Genomic DNA, 19,091 nt, shown 5'->3' with positions numbered 1-19,091 from the left:
CAAGAACTCTGTTCGTGGGAAAGTGAGACCAGTCCCTTTGGAAATACCAGCTCCCACATCAAACCCAAGAGAGGCTGGGAACAGCTAAGGAAGGGACAGGACTAAAAGCCCCCAGCCAATCCCCATCGTCTAGGTCCATTACCCACACCAGACCTCTAGATGTCAAACCGTGACAAGGAGATCAAGCAACAGAGCCGCATTAAATCTCGACCCTCCTCCCCTCCCCCACATCTACTGTGCTTGCATTGCAAAGAATATTTTATCCACTTGTGTTTTCAGAATAAGCTACATACACTCCACTGGTGTGTCCCCAAAGGCTCCAATTATTTATGGAACCACAATTCTGTCATACCCTCAAAAAACAATTTCTAAGAAAGAAGTTTCAGTATTCTTAATGCTTAACTGCATTTCCCCAAACCCAACAAAGAGCCCTCCTTTCTCTATGTGCCTGCGCTGAGTTCGGCCCAGGTGGTCCTTGCATGAAACATAGTCACCCTCTACTCTGAACTTCAGCTTCTGTAAATATTTGGAAAGAAACCTAACGTGGAATGCTGTGCAGAGTGATATGTGAGCCGGCGGTGAATATAGGATCAGCTGGAATCACCCTGGAGTGAAGGAAAGTGGCATTTTGACATAGTCAGCCCCTGGCCCCAGCCCATACAGCCCCACTCTATCCGAAACATTAGACCAAGTCCTTATCATGAACTTCACAGCCTCTACTTCCTATTTCACCCAAACTGTGGGTGGCTGAGTCCCCAGTCCCAGGACACGGGAGATGAGAACGGTACGGGTAAGATGATTACCACCACAGCCTCCTAGAAAATTGGAAGCAAAAAGACTTTTAAGAACACATGGGAAACCAAACTATTTTATAGATGTAAAAAATTATTGTTACAGTATAGAGTCATTGTTCTCCCACTCCCAATTTTACAGATGAGCATATAGGCCAGGGAGTGGTCCTCACTGGGGTCAAATCTGACCCCCTAGAGGTCAAAAGTCATCAGCCCTGAGAGCCTCCATTCAAATGGGGGCTATCATCCCCAGCCATGTAAGGCACGGGGCCGGATAGGTTCCTTCAAGCCACATGACCAAATCTGGAAGAGTCCAATGCCTTTTGTAGAGAAATGATCCCAAGAGTACCAAAGACAAAAGCAAAGCCTGGAATAACGACTGGCCTTCGGTTGTCTCTCCAGCTCATCGACAAAGACATCGAAGAGGCCATTGAAGCAGAAACGTCAGGAGATCTGCAGAAGGCCTACTTAACTCTTGGTAAAGTAGACTGGGGCAAGTCCCTGCCTTAGGTCGGGCTTCCTGCAATCACACTTGGAGTCAGAGGTTGGCGTGTGGGAAGATTTTAGGGAGTACTTTGGGAACCACACCTCGAAGCAGCGCTGGGTAAGGGAGAGAGCGAGCGTGATGCAGCTGCAGTGGGAGATCTGCTGGTCGCCCACGGAGCCCTGGAGCCAGGAGGCCAGGAGGCCAGGAGGCCAGTTCTTTGCACCCCTCAGCAAGCAACCAGTGGACACCAGCTGTACCCTGGGAGCATTTACAACCCATTCCTGGGGAGGGACTCAGCTGTGAGCAGCCAGCAGGCAACAGTTGGAATGAGTGCCTCGGTCGTGAAGAGGGCATCTGGGGGATGCACTATGGCATCCACGACAGTCCCATTAAGACGGTGGGTCCACAAGAGCTCTGTCAACAGCCTGGGACCATTGTCTAGTCTCAGGGAGCACGATGTGGTTCAGCCAGGTTTCCAGTCCACGAACAAGTTTTTGCACATGCTGATGGCTTGAGGGTGTTCTTTTCCATTTGGTTCCCTTCAACATTTAGAATGAATGAGGTCTCTTTAGCAAGAGTGGGAAGGGAGACCAGACCTTTCCTGTGCCAAGCAAACACCACGACCTTCTCTCCAGGTGTTGCCCAGAGGCAGGAAATAGCAGAAAGATGGGCGTGGCGCTGTGTCTGGCAGGCCCCCTTTTCCTTTCCGCAAGCCCTGGAGTGAAGGCATTGTCCATTGTGCATGCTCCTGCGGTGAGGAGTCGAGGGCACCGTCCCAAATAGCACAAGAAATGGAAAGACAGATCCCCAGCTGAGGAAGAACCGAAAAAGCAGCCCTGGAAGTTAAAAAATGTGCTTTATCTGCCAAACTTCTTGTTTCGTTTTTTTGTGGGGGTTTTAAAACAATTTTTTGAACAATGTCAGCAATTGATTTTTTTAATCCATCCTCTTTTTGCATTCAAATTAGTAGGACCCCTACTATGATGTCCAGAGACCGAAACATCCCTAGTGTCACTCCTGACCCACACTGAACACACATGGACGACTGTCCTCAGGGCTTCCAAGATGAGTCTCTTAAGTGGATGGAGAGATCCACTCATGGCCTGACTTAGAAGCTCCAAATCCTTTCTGTGCTTGCAGCCCATAAAATCAGGAAAATACCAGAATTCAGTCAGAAGATGCTATTAATCTTCATTAATATTAAGTATTAATGGCAATAAACCACTATCAAAATTATTATTATTATTATTAATAAAGCCATGCCATTCTTTAAAATTTAGTTAGCACCTAACCCAGGCTGGGGGTCGTGCTAGGTGTGGCGATCAGAGGTAAATTGGTCCAGTTCCTGCTCCTAGAAAGCTTACAGTCCATGGTGGATACTCACAAACCAACAGATTAGGTTACAGTAAAGATAAAAACAAAAACAACCAGAGTAAAGAGGGCACAGGGGAAGGAAAGGCCATGTCCCTGGAGATGGGGACCATGAAATGCAGGACTTCGGTGCACTCCACTGGTAGCAAACTTAGAAGTGATTAGAAACAACCTCGAGTATAAAGCACACAAATTGTAGAACGTGACTTCAGACTTCTCTTTTCTAGACACGCCCCACCCTATTCATACCTGACTCATGAAGATGCCAGTTGATGGCTAAACCTTGCAGCCTCTAGGGCAGCACTCCTCCCGTGGGCTCCACGGACCACCGGCATCAAAATCATCTGCGGGGATATACAAGAAAATACAGTTTCCTGGGCCCCATTCCAGGTTACCTGTTAGAATCTCCAAGCTTGGGGGCCAGAAGCCACACTTGTACAAGCTCCCCCAAGGGGCTGTCTTCTCCTCACAGTGGCTGGCTCCATGCCACAGCGCTATCCCCACCATTTCCCTGGCTAGCCCCATCCAAACTCCTGAGGGATTCCTGCTGCTGCTAACAACAGACGTTATTCACCAGGCGTAGACTGTATACAATAGAAAAGTTGAGGATTCTCTTCCCAGAATAGCAGGAAGAAGGAATGTCAGGGGAGAAGACCCTACGAAGGGTTGGAACACCCGGACATTAGGCGGACAATCAATGAGTCCTGCACCGGGGAGGGTCTTAAATAAGTCTCCAGTATGCTACTCCCCAAATTGACAGGTTCTCCCCACAACTGCCCCAATCCAACAGCTTTGGGATTGTTTTTAGGATAAAGAGGTCAGACACCTGAGGCTGGGCTTTTCTTTTCCACTGAAACTTTGGCAGATTCCACACAGAGTGTAAAAGAAAGAAACAGACCCCTCCCCCCACCTAGGCACTGCTTCCCTAACCCTGTTCCTTTCCAATGCTCATAAGCATCAGTCATATAGGCAATTACCTGGAAACATGAGTTCCCATTACAGGACATATTAAGGATGCACATTTCACGCTTACACTAAATGGATTCCTTGTTATTAATCACTAACACCAAAAATGTGAAGTGTTCTAGGTAAATGTCAACAGCTAAAGAGTAAAGGGTTCATTCCCCCAAAACATTTGTCACAATGGGCCCACAGGACCCTGGGAGGTGGGGAGAGGAACAATGATCTCTCCCCAGGAGGAGAGCGGCGCTTTCTAGCCTGATTGGTGAATCAGAGCTATGCTTCACTAATCTGTGGATTACATCAAAGCTGGCAGGCCAGGGGAAGACCAGAAAAGAGCAACTAGCAGGAACACAGGAAGGTGGTCCGTAGACAGCATCAAACATTCCATCCGGCCACAGCCCAGATGGAGAACCAAGAAGAATGTGGGGCACTTGGAAAAGATTCCGAGATGAGACTCACAAAGCAAACCCAGTGAGGAAAAACAAAAGACGGGAAGGTTGTTTAGCCCGGAAAGTAGGCCACAGTCCAGCGGAGTGAGTCTTCAAGATTATGAAGTTTTATGACAGCAGTGTCGCCAGCCAACCCGTGTTTCCCCTCTGAACCCAACACCAGCATCAGAGATTTCATTTAGATAAGAAAAGTTACTTCTGCTGGTAAGAATCACGAACTCACTCGGCAGGGAGAGCCTCAGGGTGGCCCCAGCGTCCCTCCTCCTCTGAAGGGTCTTCAGGGACCAGCAGAGGTGCCGCTGGAGGGGTTTTGACTCAGTTCTTAGTTGAAGAGCCCAGATGCCCTGAGCCAGGGGAATCTTCCAGATCCCATTAGAGGGTGAAGTCGGGCTCCTTTCAAACATCTGTCTCACCGTTGAGTCCACTCCAGGGCCAGCCAGGTGACACTCTGGGCGAGCTCTGTGCCTTCAGAGGGTCTGCATGTTACACAACATGGAAAAGCCTCACCTTCTCTTGTCCTTCGTCCCACGCAGTGCAGTGCGCCAAGGACCAAGAGGGCTATTTTGCTGACCGTCTGTACAAGTCCATGAAGGGTGCAGGCACCGATGAGGAGACACTAATTCACATCATCGTGACCAGGGCTGAGGTAAGACACACTCGACTCCAAGGACGCGGGCGGCCGCTTCTCTTTTGGCCACCACCGATGTCATCCACAAATAGTTTCTCTTCAGGGTCTATTTACAGAAAAAGTAACACAGAGACAGCCCTTGCCTGCCCAGACTTTGTGGAAGACACTGTGCCATGCTTCAATCTGTTTCTTTTTATAAAAATACAATAATGGTAGTCACTTCTATTTTTGCCATCTGTGCCTCCGGAGAGCTGGTGGCCTGTGCAGAGGGGACCTGGCCAAGCCGTTCTGGGTAACACAGCCACGTTCGGCTCCATTTTAAGGAAGACAAAAAACAGAGACACTGGAAGGTTGACGGCAGACGAGGTCACCCAGCAGCAGAGACGATGAGCAAATGACGGCCAGCTCCCCAGCTGGGCCATCAGTGAGCACACCACGGAAGCCCAGTTTTGCACAAAAGACGTGTCAGTACAAGACAATTTTTCTCAAACTTTTTTTTTTTTAATTATCAATCATCCTACTAAGGAACTTTTTGGGACCCCATTTTTTCCTCATCACCACTCCCCCCAAAACATTAACACCACAGATAGACTCTGTATCTGTTTCTGTTCTCTACATACATATGCTGTAATGTTCTGTATGTGTATATTTTGTTCCGTAAATACATCTATATTCTGGTATGTTCTTTTTTAACTTAAAATCAATTAATTAACATGTAGTATATGATTAGTTTTAGAGATAGAGTTTAGCGATTCATCAGTTGCATAGAACACCCAGTGCTCATTGCCTCAAGTGTCCTCCTTTATTCTGTTATGTTCTCTCTATGTATGTGTGTGTATACATATGTACTTTTACATAAAAGGATTAAGGTTCTTTTCGCCCTCTTAAGAATGCACTTTTGTCCTGTTGGGAGCAGCCAGGGATACCGCCTCACTTCGAGAATGCCTGAGTGTAAGAAAGAGGGTGATGAGGAGCCCAAAGCTTGGGAGCAGCTGTCAAGATTCCCGGCGGATGCTTTGGAACAAGGGCCCCAGAGTGAAGGCGGGACAAAGTGAAGGGGACATGGCATTTCGTCCGCAGTAGGAGAAGCCTTGCAGAATGAAGTGTAACTGAGCCCTGGAAAAACCACAGACATCTTCCCTCAAAAAAATTGTTAACTGAAGGGGGAGAGATCCCAACCCAAATCCTGCCCCATGGCTTTTGACAAATAGTACTTAACATCTGACACCGTTTTAAAATATAACTTAGCAACAGGACCGTTCTTTCGTTTTCATTTCTATTCCTGGAATTTCTCCTCCTCCTCCACTATTCAGAGTTTTCTCTCGCTTCCAGTCCCTTTCTCTTGATCCCCCCTCCTTCCCTTTCCTAGCCTCTCTGCCACCCTCCTGAGTTCTCGCTTTCTCCTGCCCTCTCTCTCCAGATCTCTGCGGTGTCTGTCTCCCCGTCCCTTAGCAACTCAACCCCCAACCCCACCAAAGTCTCGCGAGATCCTGAGGCTCAAAGAAGCAGGGGCGCGATGGAGCAGGGCAGGGATTCTGAAAGACCCCAGGGTATTGGATCACCTCGGAGGGCTCACGGGGGCTGCACGTTCACTGCCGCGTGAGCCATGGAGTGATCATTCCAAGATGCTGTCCCATTTAGGATTGGCCACATATCCTGGGTCATTTCCGCATATGGACCATTCTGTCAGAATGCGTCAGGCCCAATGAGATGCACAGGCCGGATCCCCTAATCGATTCCCTAAAGCCTCTTGGTACTAGAACACAGCCCCAGTGTCCCCTTTCCCACCCACCCCACCCCCACTGACTCCCACTGTCCTGCCCCTCCCCCAGCCAAGTAGCGGAGCCAGGGGGGCAGGGGACACACTGCTGGAGTCTCCTTCCTGCTCAGCATCCAGTTCGCACCATCCCTCATTCTCCTGCCTTCTGCTCTCATCTTCTTTCCCCCTTAGTTCATCCCTCCGATTGAGGCAGGAGGAAAAAGAACCAGAAACCCAAGGGATGGTTTGTGGATGTGTCTAGGATGCACGATAGGGTCTAAATTTTTATAAATCAAAAAAAGAACACAACACCTTGTTAAAGAAAGCTCTGTGCTTCTTTCATGAGACATGCTGTGTTCTCTCTGTACTGACATCTTTTCTGGTGCAAGTATTGTCTCCCCTACTAGGTTCTAAGAGTGTTTGGAGCAGAGCAATCTTTTTCTTCTGAGTCTTCTGCCCATCTCCAGGATCCAGGTTTTCCAAGCTATCAATGAATTAGGTTCAAAATAAGTCCCACAGATTGATATTCATTTGAATTTTGTTGATTGGACCTAATAGCCTTGCTGATCCAGGGTACAAGAGGAAAAAAAAAAAGCTTCATTTCAAATCTCCGTATTGATAATTTTCTTAACCCTTCAGCGAGGGTCAGCAAATTGTGGCCCGCAGTCCTGCCTGTTTTTGTACAGGCTTGCTACCTAATAATGATTCATTTTTAAATGACTGTGAAAAACTCAAAGGAAAATATTTTGTAATACATAAAAATCATATGAAGTTCAAGTTTTGGTATTCATATGTAAATTTATATTGGGATAAATATATATGTGATACATATTCTTCTGATATATATAAAAATATATAATATATAAATATATATTATTTATAATATATAAATATATAATAATAAATGATATATATTATTTATGTATTATTTTATATTATATATTATTATATAATATATTATATTATATATAATAATTATAATATGTTATATATTATAATATATAACTATTATATAATATATAATAATAAAAATAAATAATATATATAATAACAAATATATATATAGAGAGAGAGACTGTGCTTTCCTTTTCCCATTCATAGAATAAGAATAATAGCCCCTATTTCAAAGGGTTGTTTTGAGACAGAAATGAGCAAATGAATACAATGTTTTCAGAACAGTACCTGCCTGCATTCACAGTGAACACGCTATAAATGTTCTTGTCCTCATTGCTGTTGTCATTTCTCCTACAGGTGGACCTTCAGGGGATCAAAGTAAAGTTCCAAGAGAAGTATCAGAAGTCTCTCTCTGACATGGTTCGCTCGGACACCTCTGGGGACTTCCAAAAGCTGCTGGTGGCCCTCTTGCACTGAACCGAGCCAGAAGAGTGGGAGCCCGGGGAGGAGCCACCTTTGTCAAGAGCCCATTTCAAACCAGATTTGTAAATGTGACTCCAGCACGTAAAGTACTCAAGAGTCCTGGCTTATTTTCTTGGCAGCTTGACTACTGTAGCCAGGCCAAGCTGTTTAGGTGAAGGGCAGCAGCCTCCAAACGCTTGGGCAGGTCACCCTGAAAGCTGGCTTAGCAGTTCCTGAGCTGCCCTTTGGCTTCCCTTTAGCGTGGCGAACTGAATGCTTTCAGAGCACAAATGAAATTAGCTGTTGATGAAGGAAACTACACTCATAATAAAACATTCAGAAGAATATGTATCACATAGAGGTGGTAAAGACTGAATGGTTAAGGTACAGGGAAGACAAAATTAACCAGTTGATCCATTTCCCTTCTGTGGGGGCACCTGGGTGGCTCAGTCGGTTAAGCATCTGTCTTGGGCTCAGGTCATGATCTTGGGGTTCTGGGACCAAGCCCCGTGTCGGGCTCCCTGCTCAGCAGGGAGTCTGTTTCTCACTCTCCCTCTGCCCCTCCCCACCCACCCCACTTGTGCATGCTCTCGCTCTCTCGCTCTCTTTCAAATAAAGAAATAAAATCTTTAAAAATTTTTTTCCTTCTGTGTGTCCAATTTTAAATCCTCAATGGTAATTAAAGTGGGTTATGCCCCCATCAGCTGCTTTTCTAAAGACTGGGTTGATTAGTTTTGGCTCTTGTCCCAGAAATATAAGACTTGTGAAATTCAAACATATGTGAGAAATGCAAATAATAACTTTTATTAATGATCACCGAAGACAGCAATCAAGGCTAGCAGCAAGGAAACAACTGAAGTGTCCATGTGAAATGTAACTGGGGTAAAATTCACTCATCTGCTACCTGGTATAAATGGTTCTTGCTGCCCTAGACTTTTAACTCACTTGATGCTTACATCCGATCTTCAGATACAATTAGGCTGGGCATAGTGCCAACAAGATCAAGGTCAGTGGTCTGACTCTCAGATGGATTGGTCCCACACCAATAGAATCTCTGTTCCAAATGTTTGTCTCCTTGCCATCTGTTACTAGACCTAGAGGGGTCTGTCAAGAGAACATGGGCGCTTTGATCCAATCATTACAGTTATCGTTCACTGGGGGATTATTGGTGTCAGGCCCTGCTCGGAAGCACACTTTCATGTTTAATCCTCTCAACAGCCCTATGAGGTCACTATTACTCCCATTTATCAGTTGAGGAAACTGAAGAGTTCATTCCCAGGCCAGTAACGTAGACTCACGCCTCTGTATTCAGCAGAGTGCTATAAGCGAAGTAATTCAGGCACAGCTCTCTGCCCATGAGCAAAAAGAGGGAACGCACAGCTCTGCCTGTAGGAACTGGGGAGTGCCTCACAGAGATGCACGTGTGCTGGGTTTTGAAGAATATTTGAAAGTTCTCCAGAGAAACAAAGAAGGGCAAAAGCAGAGGCCCAGAAGCATGAGAGAGCAGGATATGTTCAGGAAGTGGTGAAATCCATTCTCCTGGGCACAGATGCGGTGACAGGAAGGAGAGGGTTGGGGAGACAGGCCATGAAGCCGTTGAAAAGTATGTTTGGATCACATTAGCAAGGTTTTGCCTGCCAAGCGTGGGCTCAGTCCTTTGGGCATTGGGGGGGGGGTCACTGGAGATGTTTAAGGGAGTGAGAAACGTGATCAGATTTGGGCCTTGGCCATTGACTTGGTGGTGTAATCGACACACAGCAAATAGGCCAAACTCCCAGTATCAAGGTATATGTCATGGCGTGTCTCTCTAGTGGCTATAAAATGATGACTGACACATTGAGTTAACACAGTTAACATCTGTGTCCTCCACACACTGGTTTATCTAACAGTCATTGTTGTCATTACGAGCTTCAACACATAAAAAGGCTTTCTAGAGCCAAGCTCAGTGACAGATCATACTCATGTTTACTTATTTGTTGCCAAAGCTGGCCTTTGCTTTTAAAAACAGAAACAAGACAACCAGTTCTTGGGATCTGAGCTCACAGGAAGCATAGAAAAACAAACCAACAGAATGAAAGGAGATCTATTAACCACAGCCACTGTTTGAGATTGTTGAAGGCCATCCCTCACACAGGGAAGAGCAGGAAGGTTACTTCACAGGCTATGAAACAGGCTGAGCCAGACTTCTCGAGAAGCAAAGTCATTATCTGCTCAAAGTCTCACACGGGAAATGCTGGAAATCAACCCCAGGTTCTTCTAACTCTAATGCCTGAGCCCTTTGCCACACTAGCTCGGGTCCACGAGTACTTTCTCCAAAACTTTACTGAGCAAGACAGCAGGTACCTCTCCCGGTGGCTGCCGAATGTCGCTCACCGCCCACAAGCAGAGGCCCGCTCCTGTGTGCTTGACTGCCGGCTGCCTCGGGAGAGCGCTGGTCTGGTCTGTCCCAGGAATGTCCCACCCCATGGCAGGCCAGGAAATTCCCGCTTTTCCTCTCCACACACCCCTGCCCTGCACAGGTCCCACCTCACCACTCCCCAAGCCCCGTGTTCCCTCAGTCCTCCGAGGGCAGGGCCTGCCTGTGCAGCAGGCCCAGGGGAGAAAGAGACAAAGTTAGAGAAGGAAGAGAGAGGGGAGAGCAACACTACTACCTTGCCACCCTGCTACTGAGCAGCCCTGTCCCCCCACGCCTCCTCCTACTCCTGAGCCACAGCTCCTCCCCAGATGTTCGGCTAGATGGGGAGGGGTCTGCAACCCCCCTGCAGGGCTGCATCGGAAGGAGCAGATCCCATGGGTGCATGTGGTTACCCCATGAAATTCAGTGCCAGTCCCTGATTGGGCTCCATGACACTGCTCACCCAGCCCGAGTCACCTGGACGGGTGGGTAACATAGACCTTGGGGCGCTTGCCCTAGTGAACCACAGCAGAAGCTGATGTTCCGCTGAGGAGCAGAGGGAGGCGCCGGCCAACTGTGGGAGCTCCAGCCTCCTCCTAATTCCTCTCAGGAGCTCTGGGAGTCCCAAATGGTTCCCTGCATGCAGGCCCACCCCTAACATTTGTGGGTCCCAGCCCATCTCCCCTGCTTTTCCCATTTCTGGGAGAGTGGGAGCTGATCTGTAGCATTTGTTGATTTCCATTTCCATCTCCTCTCATCATGGTCAATTTCAAGCCATTGACATGATGTCACTGAACATGGGGTCGGGAAAAGTTAAGCAGTAGCACACCAGTATGCATGATCTCCACCATACAGATACAATAGATGTAAATAACTTCAAGAGCATAGACGATAGGAAAATGTAGCAAATAATTAGGAAGTCATGAATTTGGAGTTTTCACCACATTTGTATCAATATAATTTAATTGTAAGTTTGTATACTTTAATTTTTAATAACCACTAGGTTTCATAAAACTCATAAAATTCCTGAAAATTAATAATTGAATCTCATGAACAAATAGGAGCCAAGTCCAGCACTCCACGTGGGGTAGACCTTAACTCATTTCTTCCAGAAGACTCCGAAGACAATTTGCACCACGTCTCCAGGTACTCACATAAGAAGTGATTATCCCAAACACCCTTCCCCCCACACTGGGTTACTACCTACAGTACGTTTCAGGGTCACGATGAATAGTTGTGTATATTGTCTACTGCACAAGGCTGCCTGGCTCAGGGGATGTTGGGGACCTCAAATCCAGCTCTAACTTCCCCATCACATTTTGCCTGAGGGGCTGCAGCCAGAGAGGGCGCCTTCTGCTAATGTGCACAGCGCTACCAGAGGGGCTGGTCCGGGAACTCCAAGGAACCTCTTTTACCTATGAAGGGCCATTCAAGAGACTTTTCCCCTCCTCCCGGGACAAAACGCCTTGTTACCAGCTTCTTCTTCTAAACATTTTAAGTGCTTCTCCTCTGGGCACCCCCACAGAGCCACATAATCAATCCTTGCAAGTCTATCCTTAGGAGAGTCTCTGAAAGTAAAGATGAAAGGAAAAAGGAGATGGGACTAATAGTCCAGAAGATGAGACAGAGGTTTTGTCACATTCAAGGAGGTAGATGGCGAAGAAGCACAAGGAAGCAGAGGAGGGCTACCCAGGTTGCCTGCAGGAAGACGTAAGCCCGTCGTGACAGCCCCTGAGAGACTCTGCCCTCCTCACGCACAGGGCAATGTGTCCCTGCCCCCGCACAGCAGAGTCTGACTCCTCCAGCAGCAAGATCCCAACGCACAAGACTCCCTCGGGCTGCAAACTATTTCTTAGACACATTACAGCCAATAAAAATGCCTCAGATAAGCCCCCAGAAACTAGATAAGCCAAGAAATAAGGGTGCCAGAAAACCAGAAATGGTATTCAACTCTTCAAGCCAACAAGCAGGATCTACCACACTGAGTTCAGACAGAGAGGTCAAGGCTGCCTGCTTGCACCGCTGCAACGTCTTGCATGACTTGGGCAGTGCAGACCAGTATGTTGGGAGATATAGGGTCAGGAGAAAGAAAAGAAGTGGCCAGAGGTGGGGGCAGGGGTGGCGGTGGGATTTTTCAAAATGAACTTTCAATTTCATTTTACTTTATTTTATGTTCTGTGAATTTTAGACTTACAGAAAAAAGTTGTGACTATATTACATACTTCCCATATTCCCCACTCCTGGGGTCTCACATTGTTAACATTAATATGGAACATTTGTCATGACTTATAAACTGATATTGATACATTATGACTGAGCAATGCCCACACTTTATTCACATTTCTATAGTTTTTACCTAATGTATAGTATCAGATTAGTTACCCAAAGTACAAAATAAATATTCCTAAGTCTATACTGATATAATAAATTATTGAATAAATAAATAAATGGGGAGGACAACCTTCTGAACAGAAGTACCCCAAATAATTTATGGGTTCCCATGAGAATATCACATTGCATTTAGTCTTCATGTCTCTTTAGGCTCCTCTAAACTGTGAAGTTCCTCAGACTTCCCTTGTTTTTGTTGAGCTTGACAGTTCTGAGAAATACTGGGTAGGTATACTGTCCCTCAGTTTGGATTCATCTGATGTTTTTCTCATGATTAGACTGGGAGTTTGGGGAGGAAGATCACAGAGGGAAAGTGCCATTCCCACCACATCAGCTCAAAGGTACATGCTATCAACATCACTTATCACTGTTGGTGTTGACATTGACCATCTAGCTTGGGTAGTTTGTCAGGCATCTTCACTGGGCTCATTAAAAGAAAGTCACTGTGCATGGCCCACACTTAACGGGTAGGAAACTACACTCCACCTCCTCGAGCAGGGGAGTATCTACATAAGTTATTTGAGATTCTTCTATGCAGGAGGTTTGTCTGTTCCCCTATTTATTTATTTAATAATTTATTTATATTTATAGAGTTATGAATCTTTATCTTGTACTTTGGGTGCAAATCCAATACTATATTGCTCAAATTGTTCCAGCTTTTTCTATGGGGAGTTCTTTCAGTTGGTTCCTGTGTCCCATTGACATACCCCCTCACTTTGCTTTTTGAGTACTTCTATAATTTCTGGCACTACTAGATGCTCCAGGTTCATCTTGTATAGTTCCTTCCCTAGCCCTAGAATCTGCCATTTCTCCAACGACCTCTGGTTCCTTTTGTGGGAGAATGGTATTAGAAACCAAGGTCTAGGTACTAGGTGTGCTCATTGCTACTGGGGTGTTATGGCTTCTAGGCCCACTCAGTGGACCCAGCTAGGAAATATGTGTGTATACTAGGTCGTGTATACACACACATCTACATTTATACATCCACGTAGATAGATGACATCGATATGGGTGTAGACACAGACATTGATCCATCTGTATCTATATTAAGTTAGACACAAGTTCATACCATGTCAAATTCCATCCAGTACCATGTGGTTCATGCTAGAAGGGGGATTTTGACATCTTAAATACAGGATAAGGAGGCAAGATAGGGGAAGGGGAGCTCCTAGAGAAAGGATCCATGGGAAGAATCAAAGCAAACCACACAGTGCCCTGCATGTGCTACTGGTTGTATTTCCATTCTGAATGGCCGAGTTTGTGCCCAGGTCTGGGGAGAAAGGACAAGCCAAGGCTGAGTGGTCCTCTGACCTCCTCCAATACCAGGTACCCAAGGAATTGTCCTTAGGTTTTGAAGAGGATCTTCCATGGCTCTTTTGTGACTAAGCCAGAAACACTGACGTCTTCTGTTCCTAAGGTAACCAACCTTCAATGAGCTCAAAAGGTGTTCAACCAACATTGATACCACATAGGGGAAGGGAAAGCAAGACCATCTTCAGTGTCAGAATCAAGAGACAGTGGGTTCTTATGCCAGTCTCTTCCTGGTAATGATTTGGGGCCTTCAATAAGTGTCACTTCAGGAGTGCTTAGAACAAGGGTGTCTTAGGGCAAAAGAGGCCTGAGGCATTTTTAGATTCGGAGTTAGAAGACAAAAAGCACTGGTTTTGAATCATTCCTCACTGTGAGTAATGTGGGCCAGGATCATATGACTCAGAAACCAAAATGGACACACGAATTGGCTGAACTCTGAATTAAATCCAAGTATTGATTTTTTTTATTGCACTGAAAACGAAATCAAAGTTATTGTTTTTAAAATCCTACTGGACCAGTTCAAATTAGAACCAGTCTTTGGAAAAGGTTAAGCCAGAAGAAAAAAAGAATAAGAAAAGCAAAATCATGTCCATGAAAGTATTTCATTCACTTCAAGTGTCTGCATACACAGATATGCACTGTATACGTACATCTATCAGTAGAAGCTCTTTGAACGGAATCTCACTTAACCTATATTAACCAACATGTCCCATGCTCTCTATGGAGTCTCCTGGTATGCATCCTAGAGACTCTGCAGTCTGGTGGCTCGTGCGGGACTAGGTAGGAAGTCCTCTGTCTTCTGCTGGGTCATGCATTTCGCAAGAGTGCCTTGTATTTGTTCCCAAATCTGTTTATATTTATTGCTCTTGTTATTCTAATTACATAATTTAATTAGATAGTAAAGAAGCTGATAAACCATAATTGCAAAAAGAAGGACTTCTTGTTTCTATAAACACTAAATTGAATGCTTTGGAAAGACTAGACGAAGGTGTGTTGCATTTGAAATAAAAAGAAGAAATGACAACTCTGAGTGGCTCATTTGCAAAGAAAAGTTCTCAGTAAATCAATGTACATCTGAATGCTTTATATGAAAAATCTAGTTATATGTGTTTTATTATAATGATTCTCTGCTTTCAGCTTAACTGTAAATAACCAATTGCCCTTCCCTAGTGTGTCAAATGAGAGGGTTTTCATTGTATACACATCTTTTCTTCCTTCTGAAACACTGATTTATCTATGACGATCATAGGGGCTTTTTTTGTGGTCAACGACCTCCAAGACAGTGCCGTCACCTCCCACAAATCCCAATTCTTAATCCTCTGTACAGTGATCAATATGGGAAGGAAAGACCAGGGAGAGCCTTCAGGCAGCTCCATTCACAGGCCGTGTCACTTTGGGAAGCCACTTTGCTCCCCTGAGACCCAGCTTCTTCATCTGTAAAATGGGTGTGGTGAGAGTTCAAAAGCTCCGCTACTTAAGGATCAAAAGCAAAGGTGCCTTCATACATGAGAACACCACCACCTCCGGGACAATCAGGGCCACTCTGCCTGCTAACAAGAGATGTTTCTCGAGGTCACTTACACAGTCGTTTTGAGCTTACCAAAAACAACAAAAATGATAACTATATTTACAAATAAGTGGAGGAGCCATGCCTACCTCATAGGATCTTGGTGCAGATTAAATAAAATAAAGTATCAGAAGCCCTTAGCACAAAGATGGACCCGGGCCAAGAGCTCCCTACACTCCGGCTGTTTGGTTGTCTAACCAAGTCACCCCATCTGTGCTGGGGTAGCCAACCCTGAAATGGAATCACGAAGCAGTCTCTTGCATGATGAGGCAAATCCAAGGTGTGGATGCCAAACGGATTCATACCTCCCACCCTTTCCCACCTGGACTAACACGACAGACCCCCACCCCCACCTCCGGTCACATCCTCCTCCAGGCTATTTCCCACCCCACAGCCGGCACTACCTTCCCTAACTGCAGCCCTCTCCCACACTGTCCCCAGGCGAAGGGTTTGCCACTCAGACCGCAAGCCTTTATCGGAGCTGCTTCCCCTCCACTGGGATGTCCAATTAGCATCTCATACTAAATGCATCCAAAGAAAAATCTTCATTTCCCACACAAAACCAGTTCCTTTCTTGGTCTTCCCTCAGTAACCACCCCCAGCCAGACAGCTGGTCAGGCCACAGTCATCTTTGATTCCTTTTATCCCTCAATCCTCAAAGACCATGTATCAGAAGTCTTGCTAGCTCTCTTTCTCCAAACCTCTTGGATTTTCCATGATTCACTACCCCCATAGCTGTCAATCTAGATCAAGCCTCCATCCTCTCCCCCCTGGACCCCTCCAATATAGCTTCAGAACTGGCTTCCTCCTTCCCCAGCTGCTTCACCTCTGAGTCCTTCTCGCACACACACCCGTCCCCACTTCCCAGGCACTGACCATGCTGGGCTTTTTTCTGTTCCTCACACTTGTCATGCTTATTCCAGCCTTAAGACTTCTGCACTGTAGTTCCCTCAGCCTAGAGCCTTCTTCCAGACTGCCCCATGATCCAATGTCATCACACACATCACTCCCTCCAGAGGCTTATGCTGGCCAACCGGTCAAGCCCCATGCCCACCGCAGCCTACAGAACACACCCAAACTCTCCCTTTAACATTATCCTGTAGCATCTGCATGGCAGTTGTCACCATCTGAAAGGATCTTCTTTCTTTATCTATCCGTTGTCTACCCCACCACCTCCACCATTAGAAGATAAATTCTAGGTGTTCAGAGACTGTTTCGTTTCTCTGTTGTTCACCATGGAACCCCAGCACCTAGAGCAATGCCTGACACATAGCAGATGCTCAATAAAAGTGGTTTAATAGATTACCCAACATGGTTTCCTTCCTCCCCTTCTCTGGCCACCCTTAGCCCTTGACTTCCACTTTCTCTTTCAGTTATAGCTCAGGCATCACACCTTGACTTGCCTCCCCTCCCCCCTCGCAGTTAGCCATTCTGTCTGTGCTCTCCCTTTCCCACCGTTCCATCACACCACCTACTACATTATTCTTCGTCATTCTCTTTACCATATCGCCAACTAGACCAGGAGGTCTGAGAGCAGGGGCCATACCTTACCCAGTCCTCCAGGACAACACACAGAGTAACTCTCTGTATCTCCAACCGCCTTGTGTGCCCCAACAGCTAGATATGAAATAGTCTTTCCCTCCACCCCCTTCTCAGTCATGGTGCCACCTTTATAACACTTATCATTATCTCAAATTATCTCATCCCTACTTACTCATGTATTTGTTCTGCATATCTATTGTCTGTCTTCCACCTATATCCCTAGTGACCGGAACAGTGGTTGACACATAGTAGGTGTTCAATTAAAGATTTGTTTACAAACCACTCATTCAATATGTTTGTTAAATGATGGCCTAGTGGGTTGATTAGCCACTCTGAGCACTATAAATCTCAGGGTACTCACAGGTAGGGAGATGCAATGCTTTGTTTATAGAAGTTACTCATGGTTTCCAAAACAAGATACATGGACGTGATTCATGAAAATTAAATCACCTTAGGAAGCACATGTTGAAGGGGAGAGGGGAAAGAGGGCAATAGAGATTTGGCTAATGAGCAAAACGGGTCTTGAACTGCCCGGGGCATCCACCATCTGAATTACTACTTGGTTGCTTCTTTTGTTTGGCACTGAGAGCCCAGACGGGAGCAGCAAGTCTCTCTAGCAATTCTATTCCAATTAGTCCAATTAGAGACCGGTCCAAAGATAATTGTCCGGATGTTTGATTTCATCAGAGGTCGCATTGCTTATGCAGCCCACAAAGATTATCATAGATATTGGCATTTGGAGGATGCAGGGGAAGGGATGACAGTCAGCAAAACAGGTCGCAAATGCAAATTCCAAGAGTAAAGGAGTTTCGGCAGCCCCTTTCCAAGAGGAAGACCTCAGGTCATCTGCCTTCTCCAGGCCCTTGACCTGGGCCAGCTGCGGAGCAGGAGCATGAGATCTGCTGGTGACGTCAGCTTGGCATCTTCGGTGTGACATATCAATAATACCAACCACGTTAAGTCACTGTAGGGCCACAGGATGGCTGAGGACATGGGAACGTGACAGCCACAAGGGCAGTGAAAGTAGAGGCTGGGACTGAGCCCGCTGATGGGGCCAGCAGAACAGAGGCCAGCTCAGGGCTGCCAGCAACCAGCCCTAAATTAAGGTGTCACCAGGATGGCACAGAGACCTGGCCAGAACGGGTCCACCTCAGTTGAGGGAAAGGTCTGGCTAATTCCAAACAGGTCATCAAATACAGAAATGCACCCAAGAACTAGCTGCACTTCACCTTGGGGCAGGGTGTCTGTGAGGGAGAAAAGTAATCGATGCCTACTTTATTCCTCCTAGAATAAGACAGGCCAGTTAATCATGTCTGAAGTGCACAGGAGACGGGAAGAGCGTCTAGCACAGTGGTTCCCACCCTCGGTGGCACAGTGGAGTCTGGCAGGCTTACAGAATACCGAGGCCTTGACTCCACCCCCGAAGATTGGGATTTTATTGGACTTAGACCAGGGTGCAGCCTGGGAATTGGGCATTTAAAAATTTCCCCAGGGACTTTAATGTGTAGCCAGGTGAGCCCCATGCTTAACGCAGGATGAGGAAGCTCAGAAACCCACGGACACGCCCAGAAACTCCCATCACCTTCTGGACTCATTTTAAGTGCAGAGGAAAGAAAAGGACCACTCTTGTCACAAAATGGTCCTTCTGGGACATACAGAATACTGTTACAGGTTTTATTGAACCTCATCATTTTCTAGAAAATCCTAATTCCTAAGGCTAGCTAGCACTCTGGGGCCTCCAGCTACCTGCCCATATAGTCCTCCAACAAATCCTTATGGAGCACCTGCTGTGCGCCCGATGTTCTTGTTCTCATGAGTCTGTTAAGGGAGACAGAGAATAAATAATGAAACATCACAAATAGAAGAACTTCAGACAACAAAAAGTATAATAAAAAAAATAATAAAACAAGGTGATGTGACCTAGAGAGACAGGTAAGGAAACGCAAGGTACTTTCGGTGGTCCGAGAAGGAAGGTATGAAATAATACCTGAGCCGCGTCCTGAACATCGAGGAGACAGCACACGAATGCCCGAGGGAAAAGCATTCCAGCAGAGGGAACAGAGAGTGCAAAGGTCCCAGCCTCA

General features: G+C 46.2%; 1 protein-coding gene across 1 annotated transcript in view; it reads left to right on the top strand.

The window, feature by feature from the left end:
- The window catches only part of ANXA13 (annexin A13), a 55,876-nt gene extending 47,618 nt beyond the window's left edge, over nt 1–8,258 (top strand). Inside the window, exons 10-12 of the mRNA XM_008689317.2 lie at nt 1,194–1,269; nt 4,595–4,707; nt 7,700–8,258. Coding sequence (XP_008687539.1) covers nt 1,194–1,269; nt 4,595–4,707; nt 7,700–7,819 — 309 coding nt within the window. The 3' untranslated portion in view covers nt 7,820–8,258. The remainder of the gene's footprint in view (nt 1–1,193; nt 1,270–4,594; nt 4,708–7,699) is intronic.
- Nucleotides 8,259–19,091: the final 10,833 nt, after the last annotated feature.

Source organism: Ursus maritimus, unplaced genomic scaffold (genome assembly GCF_017311325.1).
Source record: "Ursus maritimus isolate PB19 unplaced genomic scaffold, ASM1731132v1 scaffold_9, whole genome shotgun sequence".
Classification (NCBI taxonomy): Eukaryota; Metazoa; Chordata; class Mammalia; order Carnivora; family Ursidae; genus Ursus; species Ursus maritimus.
This window is presented reverse-complemented; position numbering and strand designations above follow the sequence as displayed.